The sequence below is a fragment of the Hemitrygon akajei genome, chromosome 20 (assembly GCF_048418815.1).
Source record: "Hemitrygon akajei chromosome 20, sHemAka1.3, whole genome shotgun sequence".
NCBI lineage: Eukaryota > Metazoa > Chordata > Chondrichthyes > Myliobatiformes > Dasyatidae > Hemitrygon > Hemitrygon akajei.
In genome coordinates this window covers 44,123,721-44,142,022 of record NC_133143.1, presented here as the reverse complement: position 1 = coordinate 44,142,022, position 18,302 = coordinate 44,123,721, and the positions used below count along the sequence as shown (strand labels likewise).

Sequence of the window (18,302 nt, the reverse complement as noted above, 5' to 3'; positions counted from 1 at the left end):
ATGAATTGGTTGAGTACTAATCACTGAAGTAGTTGAAGCCTGCTTTAGCCCTTATGTAGCTCCTCAACAATAATTTCACACTAGACTTTTGGAATTATAATGTGTGATATGTTAATGATCTGTAATTCAGAGGACTGGTAGCTTTGTTGTTTTGCATTTTACAGAAAATTAAATGTAGTGCTGTGGTTAAGGTTTCTACTGCTACGCTCTGAGGTATTTTATTATAGCAGTTTCTGTAAAAGCGGTGTGACCTGCTGGTAAGAGGTTTTGGTTTTGACTAAAGTTAAGGATCAATGTCGCCCAATTTAGGAATGTTGTGTCAGCCAATCAGGATTGTGGGATGAGTGAGAAGGTTCTAGAGAGCAGGGTGGGAAGGGATTTCTGAAGGACAGTCATCTGGTTTGGGGCTTTTTAGCAGTAGGTGTGGAGAGAAGATGCCTGGAGTATCCTATCTAAAGGGAACATCCTTTTAGAAGGAGTGCTTCATGAGATGGTCTTTTCCAAGAAGGGAAGTTCTGCCTGTGGTTGGTGATGGGAGTTCAGCACAGTGAATTAAGCAATACTCCCACCTACTACAGAGATGAGCTCCAATGTTTATGTGTACATCTAGACTGGTTTAACTGTAATGGGCCCTTTTATTTTTATTTTTCTTTCTCTGTTAACTGTTTGATAAAGTTGAAAATTGGTTAATATACTTTTTTTATAACTTTAGGCTGATATGTAATCTGTCATTTCTGGGCTACTTATTACTATGTATGGGTAGTATTTACACAGCAGTTGCTCATATCAAAGTTTCATTAATTCCAATGTTCCTGCTTGGTTTAAACCCAAATCATACAGATCCTAGATGTATGTTGCTTAGAAAGGTGGCCTTCCCACCATTGAGTCACGTAGCTGTTAGCAGAGTTAGCTAATGAGCTAATTTGGTGTACGAGACCCAGTGAGAGGATTATATATAAAAAAATTAACATTTTTATTGACACATGAGACTGAAGATGTTGGAAACTGTATCCAGAAACAATCTGCTGAAGGAACTCAGCAGGACAGGCTGCATCTTTGGAAAAAAGTACAGTCGATGTTTTGGGCCAAATGCTTCAGCAGAACTGGAGGGAAAAAAAAGACATAATTCCAGCACGTAATTCTCTGCAATGTCCGCCACCTCCAACAGGATCCCACCACCAAGCACATCTTTCTCTCCCTCTCACTTTATGCTTTCCACAGAGATCGCTTTCTATGTGACTCTCTTGTCCATTGTCCCTTCTCACTGATCTACCTCCTGGCACAAGTGGAAGAAGTGGCACACTTACCCCTGCACCTACTCCCTCACTACCATTCAGGGCCCCAAACAGTCCTTCCAGGTGGGGCAACACCACCTGTGAGTCTGTTGGGGTCATTTACTGTGTTCAGTGCTCCCGGTGTGATGTCCTGTATGTCAGTGAGACCCGACATAAATTGGGAGGCCGCTTCACCAAGCATCTACACTCCTTCCGCTAGAACAAGTGGGATCTCTCAGTGGCCACCCATTTTAATTCCACTTCCCATTCCCATTCCAATACGTCCATCCATAGCCTCCTTCACTGTCGTTAGGTTAGAGGAACACCACGTTATATCCTATTTGGGTAACCTCCAACCTGATGGCATGAACATCGATTTCTCAAACTTTCGGTAATGCCCCCATCGCCCCCTCACCATTTCCCATCCACTTTTCCCTCTCTCACCTCATCTCCTTGCCCATCCATTGCCTCCCTCTAGTGCTCCTCCCCCCTTTTTTTTTCTTCCGCAGCCTTCTGTCTCTTTCACCAATCAGATTTCCAGGTCCTTACTTCAACCTTCCCCCTCCAGGTTTCACCTATCATCTGGTCTTTCTTTCTCCCCTTCCTCCGCATTTTAAATCTACTCCTCAGCTTTTTTCTCCAGTCCTGCCGAAGGGTTTTGGCCTGAGATGTCGACTGCACTTTTTTCCATGGATGCTACCTGGTCTGCTGAAGTCCTTCAGCATTTTGTGTGGAATAGACCCTTCTTCCAGTGGGTTGTTTGTTACTTGAGCGTTTACAAAGGCCCTTCACAAACATATCACGTTTTGAAATGGCATTGAAGTCATTAGTTCACTGTGAACTTTAACAAAATTATAAACAAAGAAACACCTCACCTTCTTGATTGCTGCAGTTCTTGAGTTGTATGTATACCCCAAGGAGTTCCTGCACAGTGAAGGAATGATGATACGTAGAACATTGAACAGTACAGCATTGGAACAGGTCCTTCTCCCACAGTGTTGTGCTGACCCAGCTAAAAAGTAAATCAAAAACACCCAAAAACTAATTTCATCGGCATCACCGAAAGAGAGAGTCACCACTCGAACGCAGAGGCCGACCCTTCGGGCACAGTGAGCTGCCACACAGCAAAAGGCCATCACATAGACTCCTTCTCCAGCAGCAGAGGGATTCCAGCAGTGATCAAAATGCAGGCTGTTAGCACTGAACCCTTGCTCACCTTCTACATTTGCCTCCATGTTTCAATCTTCCTCAAAGCTTCAATAGGTGATTAACCAGAGAAACATCATTTGAGCCCCGTCTCTAAGTTTCTTTGCCCTGAGGGTGTTTGAGCTCGCACTCTCTTACTGGAATCTTCTTGGAGACAGCAAAGCACTGGATCTCTCAATGGCTGCCCAAACTGTAAATCGCAAGCTCTAACAGTTCTAGAAGTGCATTTAAGATGAAAAACAAGTGTAAAAGAAGTGAAGTAAGCAGTGAAATCACCAGCACCTTGACTGGTGATCAAACATTTGTGACCTAACCTCTAGGCTCAGCGAGCAACCCTACCAACATAAAGTTTTAATATTTACTTAGTGTAGATAAGGTTGAAGAACATTTGTTCTGTTGGTGTGGTGTCCTTCAAGGGAAGTGGGGTTCTCAGAGTTAGCTTAGTATTTAATTGCTCATCTTAGTTGCCTTTGAGAAGGTGGTGGTAGGCTGCCTTTTGTGACGGTGGCAGTCCTTGTGGTATGGGTATAACCACAATGGTTTTAGGGAATAAGTCCCCGGATTTTGATCTGAGCAAGAAGGAAAGAATGGCGATCTATTTCCAAGTTAGAATGGCATGTGACATGAAGGTTAACTTCCAGGGGACGATTTCCCCATTCTTCTAGCTGCTACCGGTCGTGAGAAATGTTCTGAAATGTAGTAAGGATTTTGTATGAGAGAAGGGCTTAATAAGTATCTTTGAAACAATGACCGTTTAGAGCAGGTTCAACAATTACAAGGACAATATAATCTACTAGATTTTTGCACAGAGAGCTTGAACATTGGCAGGTGGTTGTTTAAATCATCCATCACCTTGTCATTCATTGAGAATATAAATAACATTAAACAACAAGACACAGGTAAAACAGGCACCCTAAGGGACAAAGCATTGCTAACTCCAGCATGTGTGGCAGGTTAAACTGGGGATCTGTTGTTAGATGATGTGCTTTCAAGTGTAAATTATTTATTCTGTTCTGCACATTGCACTTGTCAGCTAGTTGCCATGGCTGATCCTAGCTTCCAAGCTGAAGAATGTCATACGAAATTGTGAACCTTAATCAACGATATCTGAGGAAATTTAGCAGTTAAATTATTGGCCATAAATCCAGAGAGTGAATCCATTTGCATCTTTTAAGCAAATCTGTGGTACATAGCATTTGTGATGGTGGCTGTAAAAATACCCTATTGCTTTACATGCCAAACTTCCATAAGGACTGCCATAATCACCTGGTTTGACCTGTACATCACTTCACTGCAATGGCATTGACTCTTCGCAGCTCTCTAAAATAGCACTCTGAAATGGCCGGGCAAGCCGCTCTATTGAGAGCGGAATTAAGGATGGATGAAGGCAACTTTCTCATTCCATGAAGAAATACTTAAGAAGAAACAACTCAGCCATAAACATGGATCCCTGCAAGAATTTTAAGCTTTCATTGGAGAATGCCGTGTACCACAGAGCACCACAATAATGTTCTACTCCACTGCTGTTCTTTCCCATGACACCGTTGTCTCCTAAGACCTTACATACACTGGAATGAAATGTGCTGATTGAAGTGAATGGGACTACCTGTATACAGTCATACAAAATAAATCAAATCCAACATTAATCTCTGTAGTGTGTAGCCTCAGTCTTGCTGGAACAGCACCAGCAGTATGCTGGGGAATTGGCTCTTAGACCTTGCCACAGCCTGACCAGACATAGAACCGTGAGAGTCATGAGGTTGTACCACACAGAAACAAACCCTTTGGACCTCTGCTCTTGACCCTGTTTGTACTTACCTATACTAACCTCATTTACCTGTACTTGGTCAGTAGCTTTTAATGCACTAACGATTCAAGTACTGTAAGTGCACCTGCCCCCACTTCCTCATCAGATTTCCAATATTCCAAATTCCAATCAATCATAGAAGGCAAAATACCAATCGTGTTCAGGTCATGTAGATTAGGAGTGAAGGAAGAACATAATTTTAAAAACTTCATTGTAATAATTACTGAATAATTATTTTAATTATTAAAAATATTTGCTTCAATTTTAATAGTTTAGAATATTTGAACGTCGGGTTATTTTTAAGGAAAACAGTGAACTTTAATGGCAACTTTGATAGGAGATGTAGTTCTGATGAAGGGTCTCAGCCCAAAACATTGACTGTTTATTTCCTCCATAGATGCTGCTTGACTTGTTGAGTTCCTCCAGCATTTTGTGTGTATGATCAAGTTCTTTCTCCAGCTTAGCTTTCCATCAAAACTTGGCAGGAGGCAGATCGTCAGCATTTTGATGTTTGCAGCCCAGTCATCATTCAGACCTCTCTGCCTATTTCTCAGCCCAAAACATTGCCTGTTTATTCCCCTCGATAGATGTTGCCTGACATGCTGCATTTCTCCAGCATTTTGTGTGTGTTGTTATGCAAGGCCTCTTTTATATGTCACTGCAGTCCCTTATAATATGGAAGGACCAGCGAACACATGTGTAAGCTCACGCACGTCCTTGCTTGACATACAGTAAGAGATAAGGGCCTGGAATTTCAAAATATTGTAGTTCATTCTTGCAACCAATTCTTAGCTGAGTTGGTTTTCAATATCCAGTAAGACAAAAGGAAGGTTTTAATAAAGATAAAATAACAATAAGTGTACATAACAATAAGCAAATAACCAATAACATTTCAAATGGTAGTATTTTAACCTCATTTCGAACAAGTAATCACTTACTTAACGAGAGGACATGATTTGAGAGTTAGGGGGCAAAAGTTCAAGGGAAACACGAGGGGGTATTTCTTTACTCAGAGAGTGATAGCTGTGTGGAATGAGCTTCCTGTAGAAGTAGTAGAGGCCAGTTCAGTTGTGTCATTTAAGGTAAAATTGGATAGGTATATGATAGATAGATAGATAGATAGATAGATACTTTATTCATCCCCATGGGGAAATTCAACATTTTTTCCAATGTCCCATACACTTGTTGTAGCAAAAACTCATTACATACAATACTTAACTCAGTAATAATATGATATGCATCTAAATCACTAACTCAAAAAGCATTAATAATAGCTTTAAAAAAAAAGTTCTTAAGTCCTGGCAGTTGAATTGTAAAGCCTAATGGCATTGGGGAGTATTGACCTCTTCATCCTGTCTGAGGAGCATTGCATCGACAGTAACCTGTCGCTGAAACTGCTTCTCTGTCTCTGGATGGTGCTATGTAGAGGATGTTCAGGGTTTTCCATAATTGACCGTAGCCTACTCAGCGCCCTTCGCTCAGCTACCGATGTTAAACTCTCCAGTACTTTGCCCACGACAGAGCCCGCCTTCCTTATCAGCTTATTAAGACGTGAGGCGTCCTTCTTCTTAATGCTTCCTCCCCAACACGCCACCACAAAGAAGAGGGCGCTCTCAACAACTGACCTATAGAACATCTTCAGCATCTCACTGCAGACATTGAATGACGCCAACCTTCTAAGGAAGTACAGTCGACTCTGTGCCTTCCTGCACAAGGCATCTGTGTTGGCAGTCCAGTCTAGCTTCTCGTCCAACTGTACTCCCAGATACTTGTAGGTCTTAACCTGCTCCACACATTCTCCATTAATGATCACTGGCTCCATATGAGGCCTAGATCTCCTAAAGTCCACCACCATCTCCTTGGTCTTGGTGACATTGAGACATTGTGACATAGGAAAGGAGTGGAGGGTTATGGGCTGAGTGCGGGTAGGTGGGACTAGGTGAGATTAAGAGTTCGGCACGGACTAGGAGGGCCGGAATGGCCTGTTTCCGTGCTGTGATTGTTATATGGTTATATGGTTATATGGTTACTCAGTGTAGTGATACTGCTGTGCTCCTGTACCAGTCACAACCCATTCCTTCTGTATGACACAACAGTGCATTCTACTGCAAGCTCTATAATAAACTCAATTGTGCTTTAAATAAGATACTCTAGGCAATTGGACTCTAGCCAATACAGGTAACTGCAAACAAAGTATGATTACTTCAAATGTGTGTTCAGCATTCAATACCATCATCTCCTCAGAACTAATAAATAAGCTTCAAAGCTTTGCCTCAATACCACCTTTTTCAATTGGATCCTCGATTTCCTCACTCGCAGACCCCAGTCAATTCGGATAGGCAACAGCATCTCCTCCACAATCTCCATCATCACAGACGCACCACGAGACTGAGTGCTCTACTCACTTTACAGTAATAACAGTGTGGCTAAGTGCAGCTCCAATGCCATATTCAAGTTTACTGATGGCACCACTGTCATAGGCTGAATTAAAGGTGCTGATGAATTAGTATATTGGAAGGAGATTGAAAGTCTGGCTGAGTGGTGCCACAACAACTTCTTACCCAATGTCAGCAAGACCAAGGAGTTGTTTTTTTGACTTCAAGAGGAGGAAACCAGAGGTCCACGAGCCAGTCCTCATCAGAGGATCAGAGTGGAGATGGTCAGCAACTTTAAATTCCTTGGTTGCTGAGGATCTTCTCATTTCTCATCTCAGAGGATCTGTCCTGGATCCAGCCGTAAGTGCAGTCGCAAAAAAAAACATGGCAGTGTCTCCCTTTTCTTAAAAGTTTGCAAATATTTGGCATGACATCTGAAAGTTAGACAAACTTCTATAGATGTGTAGTGGTGAGTATATAGACTGGCTGCATCACATTCTGGTGTAGAAAAACCAATACCCTTGAACGGAAAGCCTAGAAGTAATAGAGCAAATGGCCCAGTGCATCATGGGCAAAGCACTCCCCACCACTGAGCAAATCTACACCAATCATTGTTGCAGGAAAGCAGCATCAGGGACCCCCCACCACTCAGTTCATGCTCTTTTCTCACTGCTGCCATGAAGAAGAAAGCAAAGATGACTCAAAACTCAAGCCATTGGGTTCAGGAACAGTTATTAACCCTCAGCCATCAGGCTCTTGAAGCAAAGGAAATAACTTCATTTGCTCCATCATGGAAATGTTCCCACAACCTGTGGGATCACTTTTTCAATGACATTTCATCTCATGTTCTTGATATTAATTGCTTGTTTTTATATTTATTATTGCTATTTCTTTTGTATTTGCAGTTTGTTCTCCTTTGCACATTGGTTGTACACCCAAGTTAGTGCAGTCTTTCATTGATCCCATTATGGTTGTTACTCTATTATGGATTGAATGACTATGCCCACAAGAAAATGCATCTCAGGGTTGTATATGGTGACTTTGATAATAAATTTACTGTGAACCTTGAACTTTCAATGTATTTCACAAGAGAAATGAAACCAACAATTTGCATTATTGTCTGTGCAATTCTCTTTCCTTAGGAATGAATTCATTTTCTTTCGGGCTACGTAGAAAAGGAAATAGGAGAAGCACAGGGGGATCTCAGAGATGATGGGCATCATTTTGATGAACATGGCTAGCCACAAAATGTTGTTTTTTGTGCTCCCCACACACCTCTGTATTCATGTTGGCCTGAATCTGAAGTCTGACATCCCTGGCCTTCTGTTGAAGAGACCCTTCAACAGGACTCATCATTACTTTTTTAAATATATTATTTTTTATTATTTTAGAGGTGTTTCAAATGCCTTTGTAAGTGTCAGATATATTTACAAACTGTTAACTTTAATGTCAACATTGCAGAGGTCGCATTGAAATCTACCAAATTCTGAAAGAACTGGATAAAGTGGACGTGGAAAGAGTTGAGGGTAGAAAGCAGGGGAATGGGGTTGAAAAAAAAAAGTCAGCCATGATTGAACGATGGACCAGACTCAATGGGCGGAATGCCCAACTTCTGCTCCTATATCTCATCATCTTTGACATGGCGTTATGTGGTGGTGGCTGGGGTGGGGGGGACCTTTGTAAAGTTGTGGACTTTGTGAAATGCATATGTAGCCTCCATGCCCCCAGTTGACCCCCGTTCGCCTAGGGTGAACCGCCGTCGCCCCGCCAATAGGGCAATACGTTGGTGTAAATACGGTGTAATCCCCCCCCCCCCAGTACACGCTCACAATACAAATACCAGACAATACCCAAAGGCCAGTAAATAATTGCAACTTTATAGTGATTTCTTAGTGATGGGTTAGTAGAAACAGTTAACCTAAAGGCGCCAAAGTAATAATCAGTTTATCAGTTTGTGCACATATTTTAATACGTTGGAACTCACACCTCCGGTTCCTTCCACAACGACCTTCCGAGCCTTCGGCCACCATCCGAACCTCCAATGTCCAGTATCAATCGCTCTGGAACCGCTGCCTGCTCCACACACGTCCGTCCTCCTACTCTCCTCCTGATAAAGACCGCAAACTCGCGCTCAGCTTACACAGACAAGATAGCATAACAATTCTCCATTGGCTATTCTTCCCCTTATCAGAACCATAACTCAAACATACGAGACACAGAGTCCCATTACAGCATTACAGAGAAGCCATTTCGTTATAAAATACAGAGAAGCCATTTCGTTATAAAATACAGAGAAGCCATTTCGTTATAAAATACAGAGAAGCCATTTTGTTAGCCTGAACAGTTAACACCATTGTTACTGGTACTGAGAGCCTTACATATAATTGAGAAAGCATTGGAAGGCCCCAAATTTGATGTAAAGCTTCACATATATGTGTGTATATACTCAAAACAACAGCCTATTTTATGACATATGCCTGTGATATTAAATTTGATTCTGATTCAGAGAGACAACTTTAAGAAAAATGCCTAGACAAAAAGAGTGGATACTGTGACTGCAGCCGTTGGTTGATGGATGGAAAGAAAATGTTTCAGAACCTCTAGGACATTCAAAAATAGACATATTGATCTGAAAATAACCATATTCACCACTGAAAGTACCAGAATATTAGCACAATGTAGAGTTCATAGAATGTATTCTACAGACACCCATATCTCTGCTAACCTTCATTAAAGCAAGAGTAAAGATGACCCTTTCACTGTTCTAGGCCATAGAGTAAAAATACTCTTAATTGACTGCACTAAATGGATGTTATCACATAGGCAGACTGCAACAGCCATATCCATTATTCAGCTGAATTAACTGCACTACAGAACTATATAGCAAGCAGAACTTCTAAAGGGCAATTGGTATGTTACCACCTGAATTCTAAACTCTCTTATCTAGAAATTAAATAATTTCCTTGCAAAAAATTTCAATGTCAAATTAATATGAGACCGATATTTAACAACAGGTTTTTATCAGGACATTAAAACAAAAGTAATTTCAATCAGTTGAAATCAAAGAGAACAATTTCTAAAGTGTGATTTTTGAAATAAATAAACAAGTGTATTCTCAGAGGCCACTTTATTAAGTACTTTCTGTGCTTAATAAAGTAGCTACTGACAGAATGTTTCTAGTCTTCTGCTGCTGTAGTCCATCCACTTCAAGATTTGACGAGTGTTTTCAGTACACCACTTTTGTAACGTTAGAACATTTGAACATTTTTTGACAAGAACAGGCCACTTGGCCGAACAAAGCCTGTCAAATTCCTGTTCAAATAGTGTGTTGCAATAACTATTGAGTGTAGATTTAAGAGTTTCTAAGGTTCTACTCTCAGCTATTCAACTAGGTAGTTTGGTCTATGTGTCAACAACTTGCTGTGTAAAGAAATACACACACACTCTGAATCTTCTTTAACTAAACACCTCAATAACAGAGTTCTCAATACTATGCATTTTAAACTTTTTTATGTAACTCAAATGGATTTGAAGCATTACTCTGTTCTATAGAATAAATTGTATAGAAGTGATGGCTCCCAAATTCCTGAGGCCTGCTTGCATTCCCTGCAGCAGAATTCTTCTTTAAAAGTTATTTAAATTAGCATTTCAGCCAATGTTTACAAGGTTTCAATAGTACTGAGTGTGGAGATGGGACAACAATAAAATGCCTTAACATGGAAATTTGACCTAGGAGGGTTACAACTTCCAAACTTTAAGAATTATTATAAAGCAAATCAACTTAGATTTATTGCATCTTTTTTTTGATGAAGATAAACCGGCATGGGTTAGAATAGAATTAGATAAAATAGGAGAAAATATACCAGAAGATTTTATATATAAGTGGGAATCTAAATGGATACGGGTAAAGAAAGAATCTCCTATATTAAAACATTTGACTGATTTATGGGATAAGATAAATGTTGATAATGAGATAAAGAAATCTTAATTAGCAAAGAGACCTTTAATTCAAAATAAACTTATTCCTTTTACAATGGATAACCAACTTTTATACAATTGATTTCAAAAAGGGATTAGATATATAGGAGATTGTTTTGAAGGAGGTATATTAATGTCATTTGATCAATTAAAGAATAAATACAAAATATCAAACAACACTCTTTTTTGTTATTTCCAATTAAGGGCTTATTTAAGAAATAAATTGGGTCAAACAATGTTATTGCTGAAACCTAATGAAATAGAAACTTTAATTCAAAAAGGAAAAATTAAAAATATTATTTCTTGTATGTATAGTTTGATTCAAAGACAGGCAATTAAACAAGGAATTCATAAGTCAAGACAAAAATGGGAAACTGATTTGAATATTAAAATTGAAGAAACAAGTTGGTCAAGACTATGTCTTGACAGTATGTCAAATACAACAAACGTCCGGTTAAGATTAGTGCAATATTATTTTTTACATCAATTATATATTACACCACAAAAAATAAATAAATTAAACCCAAATTTATCTGATCAATGTTTCTGATGTAATCAAGAAATTGGTACTTTTTTACACTCTACTTGGTCTTGTTTTAAAATTCAACCTTTTTGGACAAATTTAAGAATTTTATTGGAACAAATTATTGGAACACAACTTCCACATAATCCAACATTATTTTTACTAGGCGATATTGAAGGGATAAAACCGAAATCCAAACTGAATAAATATCAGAAAGAATTCATAAAAATTGCATTGGCAGTAGCCAAAAAAGCTATTGCAGTTACTTGGAAATCAGATTCATACTTAAGTATAGATTGTAGGAAGAATGAAATTTTTAGCTGCATTCCACTTGAAAAAATTACTTATAATTTAGGAGATAAATATGAAATATTTCTGAAAATTTGGCGCCCTTATTTACAAACGATAGGATTAAATATATAGGTGCTCCAAAGATAAAATTATTGGTCATCTGGGGAAAGAAATAAATATATATAATAAAGCTATTGTGAACTCCGTGAAGCATCTGGGAATCTTCCAATAGCCAGGCATTCTTTCTTTCTTTCTTTTTTCTTCTCTCTTTTTTGTTCTCTTTCTACAGGGATATGTTAGGGGGGAGGGGGGGAAGGGTTGATAATTTTTTTTAATAATTTTCTTTTCCTTCTGTAACCTATTTGAAAATTCAATAAAAATTTTTATAAAAAAACAATAAAATGCCTACACAGTTTCTGAGCCATTCACAGAGAAAGGGGAAGGAGTTTTTTTATATGTAGATGGCTATCAAATCTATCAGGTTCTCTGTGGCCCAGTCAGGTTTGTTAAATAGAGGATATATCCCTTCATGAGGTGGTCTCGAACTCAGGGTCACTCATTTTAAATGGAAACAAGGTATGATTTTAGATATTAAGGAAATTAAGTGTAATGCTGTTTGCTTGTTCATTATATCCTGTGTCGTATGACATAAGCAATCATGATCTTTCCATGACCGTGATTGTTCTTGGTAAACTTTTCTACAGAAGTGGTTTCCCATTGTCCTCTTCTGGGCAGTCTCTTTTCAAGAGGGGTGCCCAGCCATTAACAATACTCTACAAAGTTGTCTGCTTGGCATTCGTGGTTGCATAACCAGGACTTGTAACAAGCAACAGCTGTTCACACAATCATCCACTACCACCTCCCATGTGACTCTGATCCGGGATGTTAAGCAGGTTCTACACTTTTCCCAAGGGTGACCTTCAGGTTAGCAGAGGGAAGGAGTGCCTTACTCCTTTGGTAGAGACCTCAGTCCACCCCACTACCCATGTTAGAGAAGAAAAATAGCATGGAGGTAAAAGAGCACACATGATGCTTTTAAATAATGGGCTAAATTACCTACTCTTACCTTGCCTCTTTTACATCCTTAGCAGGCTTTGGACAGCACTTTTGTGTTTACTTTGGTCATACACAGACACATTTAATAGTAACACAAGTGGTTTATTTGTAAGAATAGGCAATAATAAGTGACAAAAACCTTTATTGTTCTTGACTAATTTATACAAACAACCTTAGCATATGTTTGTTTCTATGGAAGGCTCAAAATATCATGATTAATTAGTTTCTCAGTGGCAGAAAAAACAGGTCTAAATGTTTAAAACATTGGTGTAAATTTCAATTCTCATTAGTTCAGCCAAATATTTGACATCCAATGGCTCATAAAGGCCCTTTATATAGTATAGGACTAACATTCCATTAGTGAAGCCTGTAATATGAGTTTGCAATTATACTCTGAGATGTAGTGTTATTTGAAGTATAGAAAACAGTGAATTTGGATTTTATTGCAAAAGAATTCGAAGGAAAATCATACCAACTGATATAACATTCCAGAAGTGACTAAAAAGCTCATAGGGAGGGGGCTGGAGGATGTGGGGGGGGGGTTTGTTCTTCAGTCATTGAACAATGAATTTTAAACAGCAAGTGGATGAATGCAGCTCTGAATTTTTACCTCTGGCAAGGCAGTTGGTACGTTTGCTTCACCGTCTCTGGCACCGGGGAATAAAGTTTACTGAAATTATTTTCCTTCCAGTCAAAGTAGTATATAAAAATAAAATCTATTGCGATGTTTTTTGAATGTTTGTCGAAAACTTTGGTAACAATTTCTTGACGCCCAAGTGGCATTGAGAAATGTTAGGTGCAGTTTCCATTAAAACCTTTTCCCTATGTTTGTATCTATGTGCAGGTACTTCAGTCCTTCAGATTACAGCTACGGATGCTGATGATCCTACATATGGGAACAGTGCGAGGGTGGTGTACAGTATTCTGCAGGGACAACCATACTTTTCTGTGGATCCCAAAACAGGTAGAATTCAGAGACTTCTTTCTCTCTCTCTCTCTCTCTCTCTCTCTCTCTCTTTTTTTTTGAAATTATACCTCAGATCAATATTATCATTTGTGCACCATCCCTTTTTGTGTTAATATAATGGCCAAGGTTGTATGAATCAATATAATCTTCACTTGTACCAGAGCTGAGGATTCTTGTACCAGAGCTGAGGATTAAAATTCCATTAAGGGAAATATGGCTTTGTTGTTAGTTTTATCAACTGTGGATGGATTTCAAGGTACGAGTACCATTATGGACTAACAACAAAGACATAAGCACTGTTTAGTAATGATTATGCATTGTGCTTGTCATTCAGTCGATTTGGTTCCATTGACGATGGTAACAAATTCAGAAGCAGAGTGAAGCTATCGTCACTACAGCAGGTTTAGCGTTTTAGAGTGTGGATGATTTTCTAGATACTTCTGTGTGACTCCAGCTATGACCCCAACCCTACTGCCTTGTGGGTAACTTTGGGAGAGACAAAGGCAACAGGAGTAAACCCAGAGAGTGGAGCCCCTAAGGCAGTTGAACGGCACTGAACATCCTTCCAGTAGCTCCCACAGCCAAGCTGGTGCCAAATGTATTGCTTTGCTTTCCTTTGGACTACATTGGTGAGACCAAGAGGAGGATCTTGACGATGGGGCACCCCAGAATCTCTATACCTTCCAGCCAGGCTTGTGCCCTGAAGTGGTTACTCCAGTGTCACCATTCCATTCTCCTTTGAGAGAGATGGATGCCATCACCATCACTTCTGTGGTATCTGAAGTGTGCAACTATATAGCCGGATGGCGTTGGGATGCAGTAGGTAGTTCTGCTGCCTCTTTGTTCCAGTTTGTTTGTGATCTCTAGTGCTGATGATGTGGTGTTTACTCATTTTCTCTGCAACCATATAGGTATAGTTCTGGAGTTCCAGTTTCCTCACACGTCCCCAAAATGTGCTGTTTTGTAGATTAATTGGCTTCTGTAAATTACTTGCAGTGAAGGTGAGTGATAGGAGAATCAGGGTGAAGTTGAGCATGTAAGGGAGAATAGGTTACAGGGAAATAATATGAGAATGTGATTGATAAAATTGTTCTTGCTTCAGGCTTCTTTCTTTGTTGTAAGAAAATGAAAACACACATAGTCCCATTGTAATACTACAAATTGAAGATTTTTTTTTCCCTGAGAGTTTAGTTTTATTCCAAATTCAAGGCTGACTCTTAAGAGAACAACTATTTCTGCTATTTTTGTTAAAATTTGTGCATATCAGTGGCTTATAAACTAAATTTATACCTAAGGCATGTCTTCACAATAAGACTATGGTTCTGGACTAATATTGAACTGAAGTTGAAGCTGAAGTTAATATTGAACTGGTGTTCAATAAGCATGCATCAGAAATAAGAAGAAATGTTGATGCCTCAATGTCTATCTCATTTAGTAGACAAGGCCCTGACTGAAAAATCTCCTCTGAAAGTTGGCACCTTACTATTGCATTGAAGTGAGTGTGAGCCAGACCCATAATTTCTTGGCTCTGAGGTAAAAGTACTGTTACTGGGGTACATTAGAGTTCGAAATATGACAATCTTAACACCTAAAATAAAGACTGTATCTTACATGTACGTACCTATGATTAGGCTTAGGGACAATGATCACTGAGAAAAACTACCTCAAAAACTCAAAACTGAAATGGGAGGCAAGATTCTCAGTCCCAGTGATCTACTGAAAATAAGAATCAAACTAAAAAGATTGAGGGCAGGACTAGTGATAACCTGTAAGAGTTGTAATTGTTCCAGGTTAGTCCAATAGGAAACTATTGATGAAACTCCAATCTGTGTTTTCAACTCTTCCTATTTCAATTGAAATCCACCTCCTTAAATATCAAGGCAGGCCAGAGCTCAACACATGTTTATTCTCTGGTGTTTTGATCCCACTTGCATGTCTATGGTTAGAATAAAAAGAAACATGAAAATTGTCCCCTATGGTATGACTTGACTAGAGTGAAAATGGGTCATGTCCATTATACATCAATCAAGATTACTTATGAAATTTCAAAGAGAGGTGTATGTCAAATGCAAGAAGCCATATTGCCCTTTCACACTAACAACATGAAGCTAAGATTTTCCTATAAATGTTTTCACTTTTTTCAGAACTGTACTGGGCCAAACATAATAAATGTATTATCTTCACATCATGTTTTACACATTTTTCCCTACAATTACTGTTTGAAAATATTTAACTTGCATGCTCAACCATCTTTAGTAGATCATTTTATATCATTAGGGCACTGTGCAAGTGGGCATTACTTTTATTTAAATTTTATTTACTTGTCTATTTATTTCACTGAAATTGGTTTTCTTTCTAATCAATTGTCTTTACAATTAACAGTCCTCTCTCATTCTAATATTGAACCAGATTCTGTTGTGATTGCTGTTCTTCAATTGAAAGCCTCTGCTGAAAACCAGAAACGAATTTACAATAGGACATACTTTCACTCGATAGAAGCGGCATTTAATAGTCTCCTCTCCATCTGCCTTGCACACACTCAGCTGCCGCTGCACCTTTCTGACGCCCGCTATGAAGCCAGTCATAATTAATTACCTGGTCAGGGACTCCTCTGGGAGAGTATCCACAATTAGCTCCATAGAAGATGATGAATGTGATTTGAGTTACTGACTCAACATTAGACTGTCATTATGATCTGAGCTCTTTATTTTCCCTGCATATTCTGTTAAATTAATAGATCAGTAGAAATGGAATGTATGTGACTAAGCAATTCTATCATTTCTTTTTCTTCTGTTTTAATGGGCAGTAACATCGAAAAATAAAAAACCTACAGCACAGTACAGGCTCTTCGGCCCCCAATGCTGTGCCGAACATGTACTTACTTTTCAGTAAAAGACATTAACCAGGATCATTTTGTTTATATGGTTGAATGACTCTATCAGAAGTCTTCACTGAAAGGCCACTCCCTCGGAATAAATCCAGTACTTTAATCTGTGACATATATTAGCATTGCTTAAACATATTCCATTCTTCAGAGTACAAAGGTAACTGTCAATTTCATCACGTTGCCTTGTCCCTGTTGAAGTGTGCGACCTTTAAAACTTCTCTTCACAGGAGGTTGTCTGGATCAGAGGATCTTAATAAAAGCTTGGACAAGTTGAGCTTGTTTCTTCTGGAGCAGAGAAATCTAAGGTGTGACCAGACAGAAGTATATAAAATTATAAGAAGATTAGGTAATGCAGAGCAGACTGTCAGAATCTTTTCTCAATGGTAAGAATATAAAATCAAAAGGACTCAGTTTTAAGGTGAGGGAGAAGAGTTTTAAAGGGGGGGTTGAGGGAAAAGTTTTTTTTAACACAAGGAAATGTTGATATCTCAAAGCTGTTGAAGGATATGGACATAATGTGGGCAAACTATGAGTGTAGATGGGCAAAAAGGTTGTCAAGAATACGGTGGGCCAATGAGCCCATTTCTGTTCTGTGCAACTCAGAGTCTATGACTGTTTAGCAGAGATATTTAATCTAAGGCTGAATATTAACTTCCCACATAGTGATCAGACTACTCTTTTGCCTCTTTGGAACTAAACAGAAATGCATATTTTTAAAAAGTTCTGAAACCATAGTTTTCTGCTGGCTGGTGAGTCTGACACTAGGATTCATTGCTCAGATAGCACCAGACCTTTTAGGACCGAGGTTAAGAAACACTTCTACAACACAAACTGTTGAAAAAATTTGGGACCCTCATTCACAGAGAGTAATTCTTTTGACTCAATATTTTATTGTAAATGTAGGATTGATGGATTTATATTACGAGGGTAATGGACAAAGATCAGACATGACCTTATTAAATATAAGGATTTCCTGAAAGAGCTAATGGTCTTCTCATGTGTTGCCGAAGTTTATAATTAAAAATAACTAAGGCACTTGTTGTCCATCAATGGATGCTCAGAAAGGGAATGCAATTAAGGAACTAAATCCTTTCTGGAGTAGAGCATCCAACAGTTTCTGCCATGAGCTGAAATTGGCCCTGCACCCTTAAATTCAAATGCTGTGCCAATTACATTGCTGAAGATACTCATTGATAAATAACTAGTGAGGGAGACAGGACCTCAAGCACTAGAATGGACAAGACAAATAGTCAATGAGATTGAACAGCTCAGGTGAAATTTGGCTCAAGACCTGAGAGTGAAATGAATGACTGAAGAGTTAATTTTCAGTGTAAGAAAGGTTAATGACATCAGCATTTATCCCACGGTTAGTAGCGATACTTAGCTTATAATGCCAAGCTTTATGATTGTCCAGTAGAAATTAATAGGAAAGTTCATGATGCCATGATGCGATATTGTTTAATTGATCAAGGATTAACTGTATTCACTATATACATTTACATCTATTAGTAATTTGCTGTGTTGGTTTGTACCCCAATTGAGTAAAAAGCAGCAACATTCAATAATTATAAAGAATTATATAACATTTTTGATGCACGTGGTATACATTGCTAAACTAGATGCCAAAATCTACAGGTAAATGCAGTAATGTGCAAAAGTCTTAGGCACCCAAGATAGCATTACACTATCCTATCATAAGAATCTGCTTTAATTACAATGATCAAATTGGAGGTATATTTTGTCAAGAGTAATTTAATTTTTAAATATGTAATAATTAGCTTTGAGGTTATAGGAAGAAGACTTTTTCATTACTTAGCAGATAAAAACATAAATCAGTGTATTATTTGACCTTGGTTCTGTATATCACCTTTATATCTCATTAAGAAAAAAAAGCAGTAAGAATTTGGATTCATTTTATAGCTTTAATATTTAAAAAAT

At 38.6% G+C, this 18,302-nt stretch overlaps 1 protein-coding gene across 8 annotated transcripts in view; it reads left to right on the top strand.

Annotated features, from left to right (window-relative positions):
- Positions 1–18,302, top strand: part of LOC140713762 (cadherin-18) — a 638,248-nt gene that overhangs the window by 489,027 nt on the left and 130,919 nt on the right. For all 8 annotated transcript variants that reach the window (XM_073024255.1, XM_073024253.1, XM_073024256.1 and 5 more), the window contains one exon: positions 13,355–13,474. In XM_073024255.1, the coding sequence (XP_072880356.1) occupies positions 13,355–13,474 (120 nt within the window). The remainder of the gene's footprint in view (positions 1–13,354; positions 13,475–18,302) is intronic.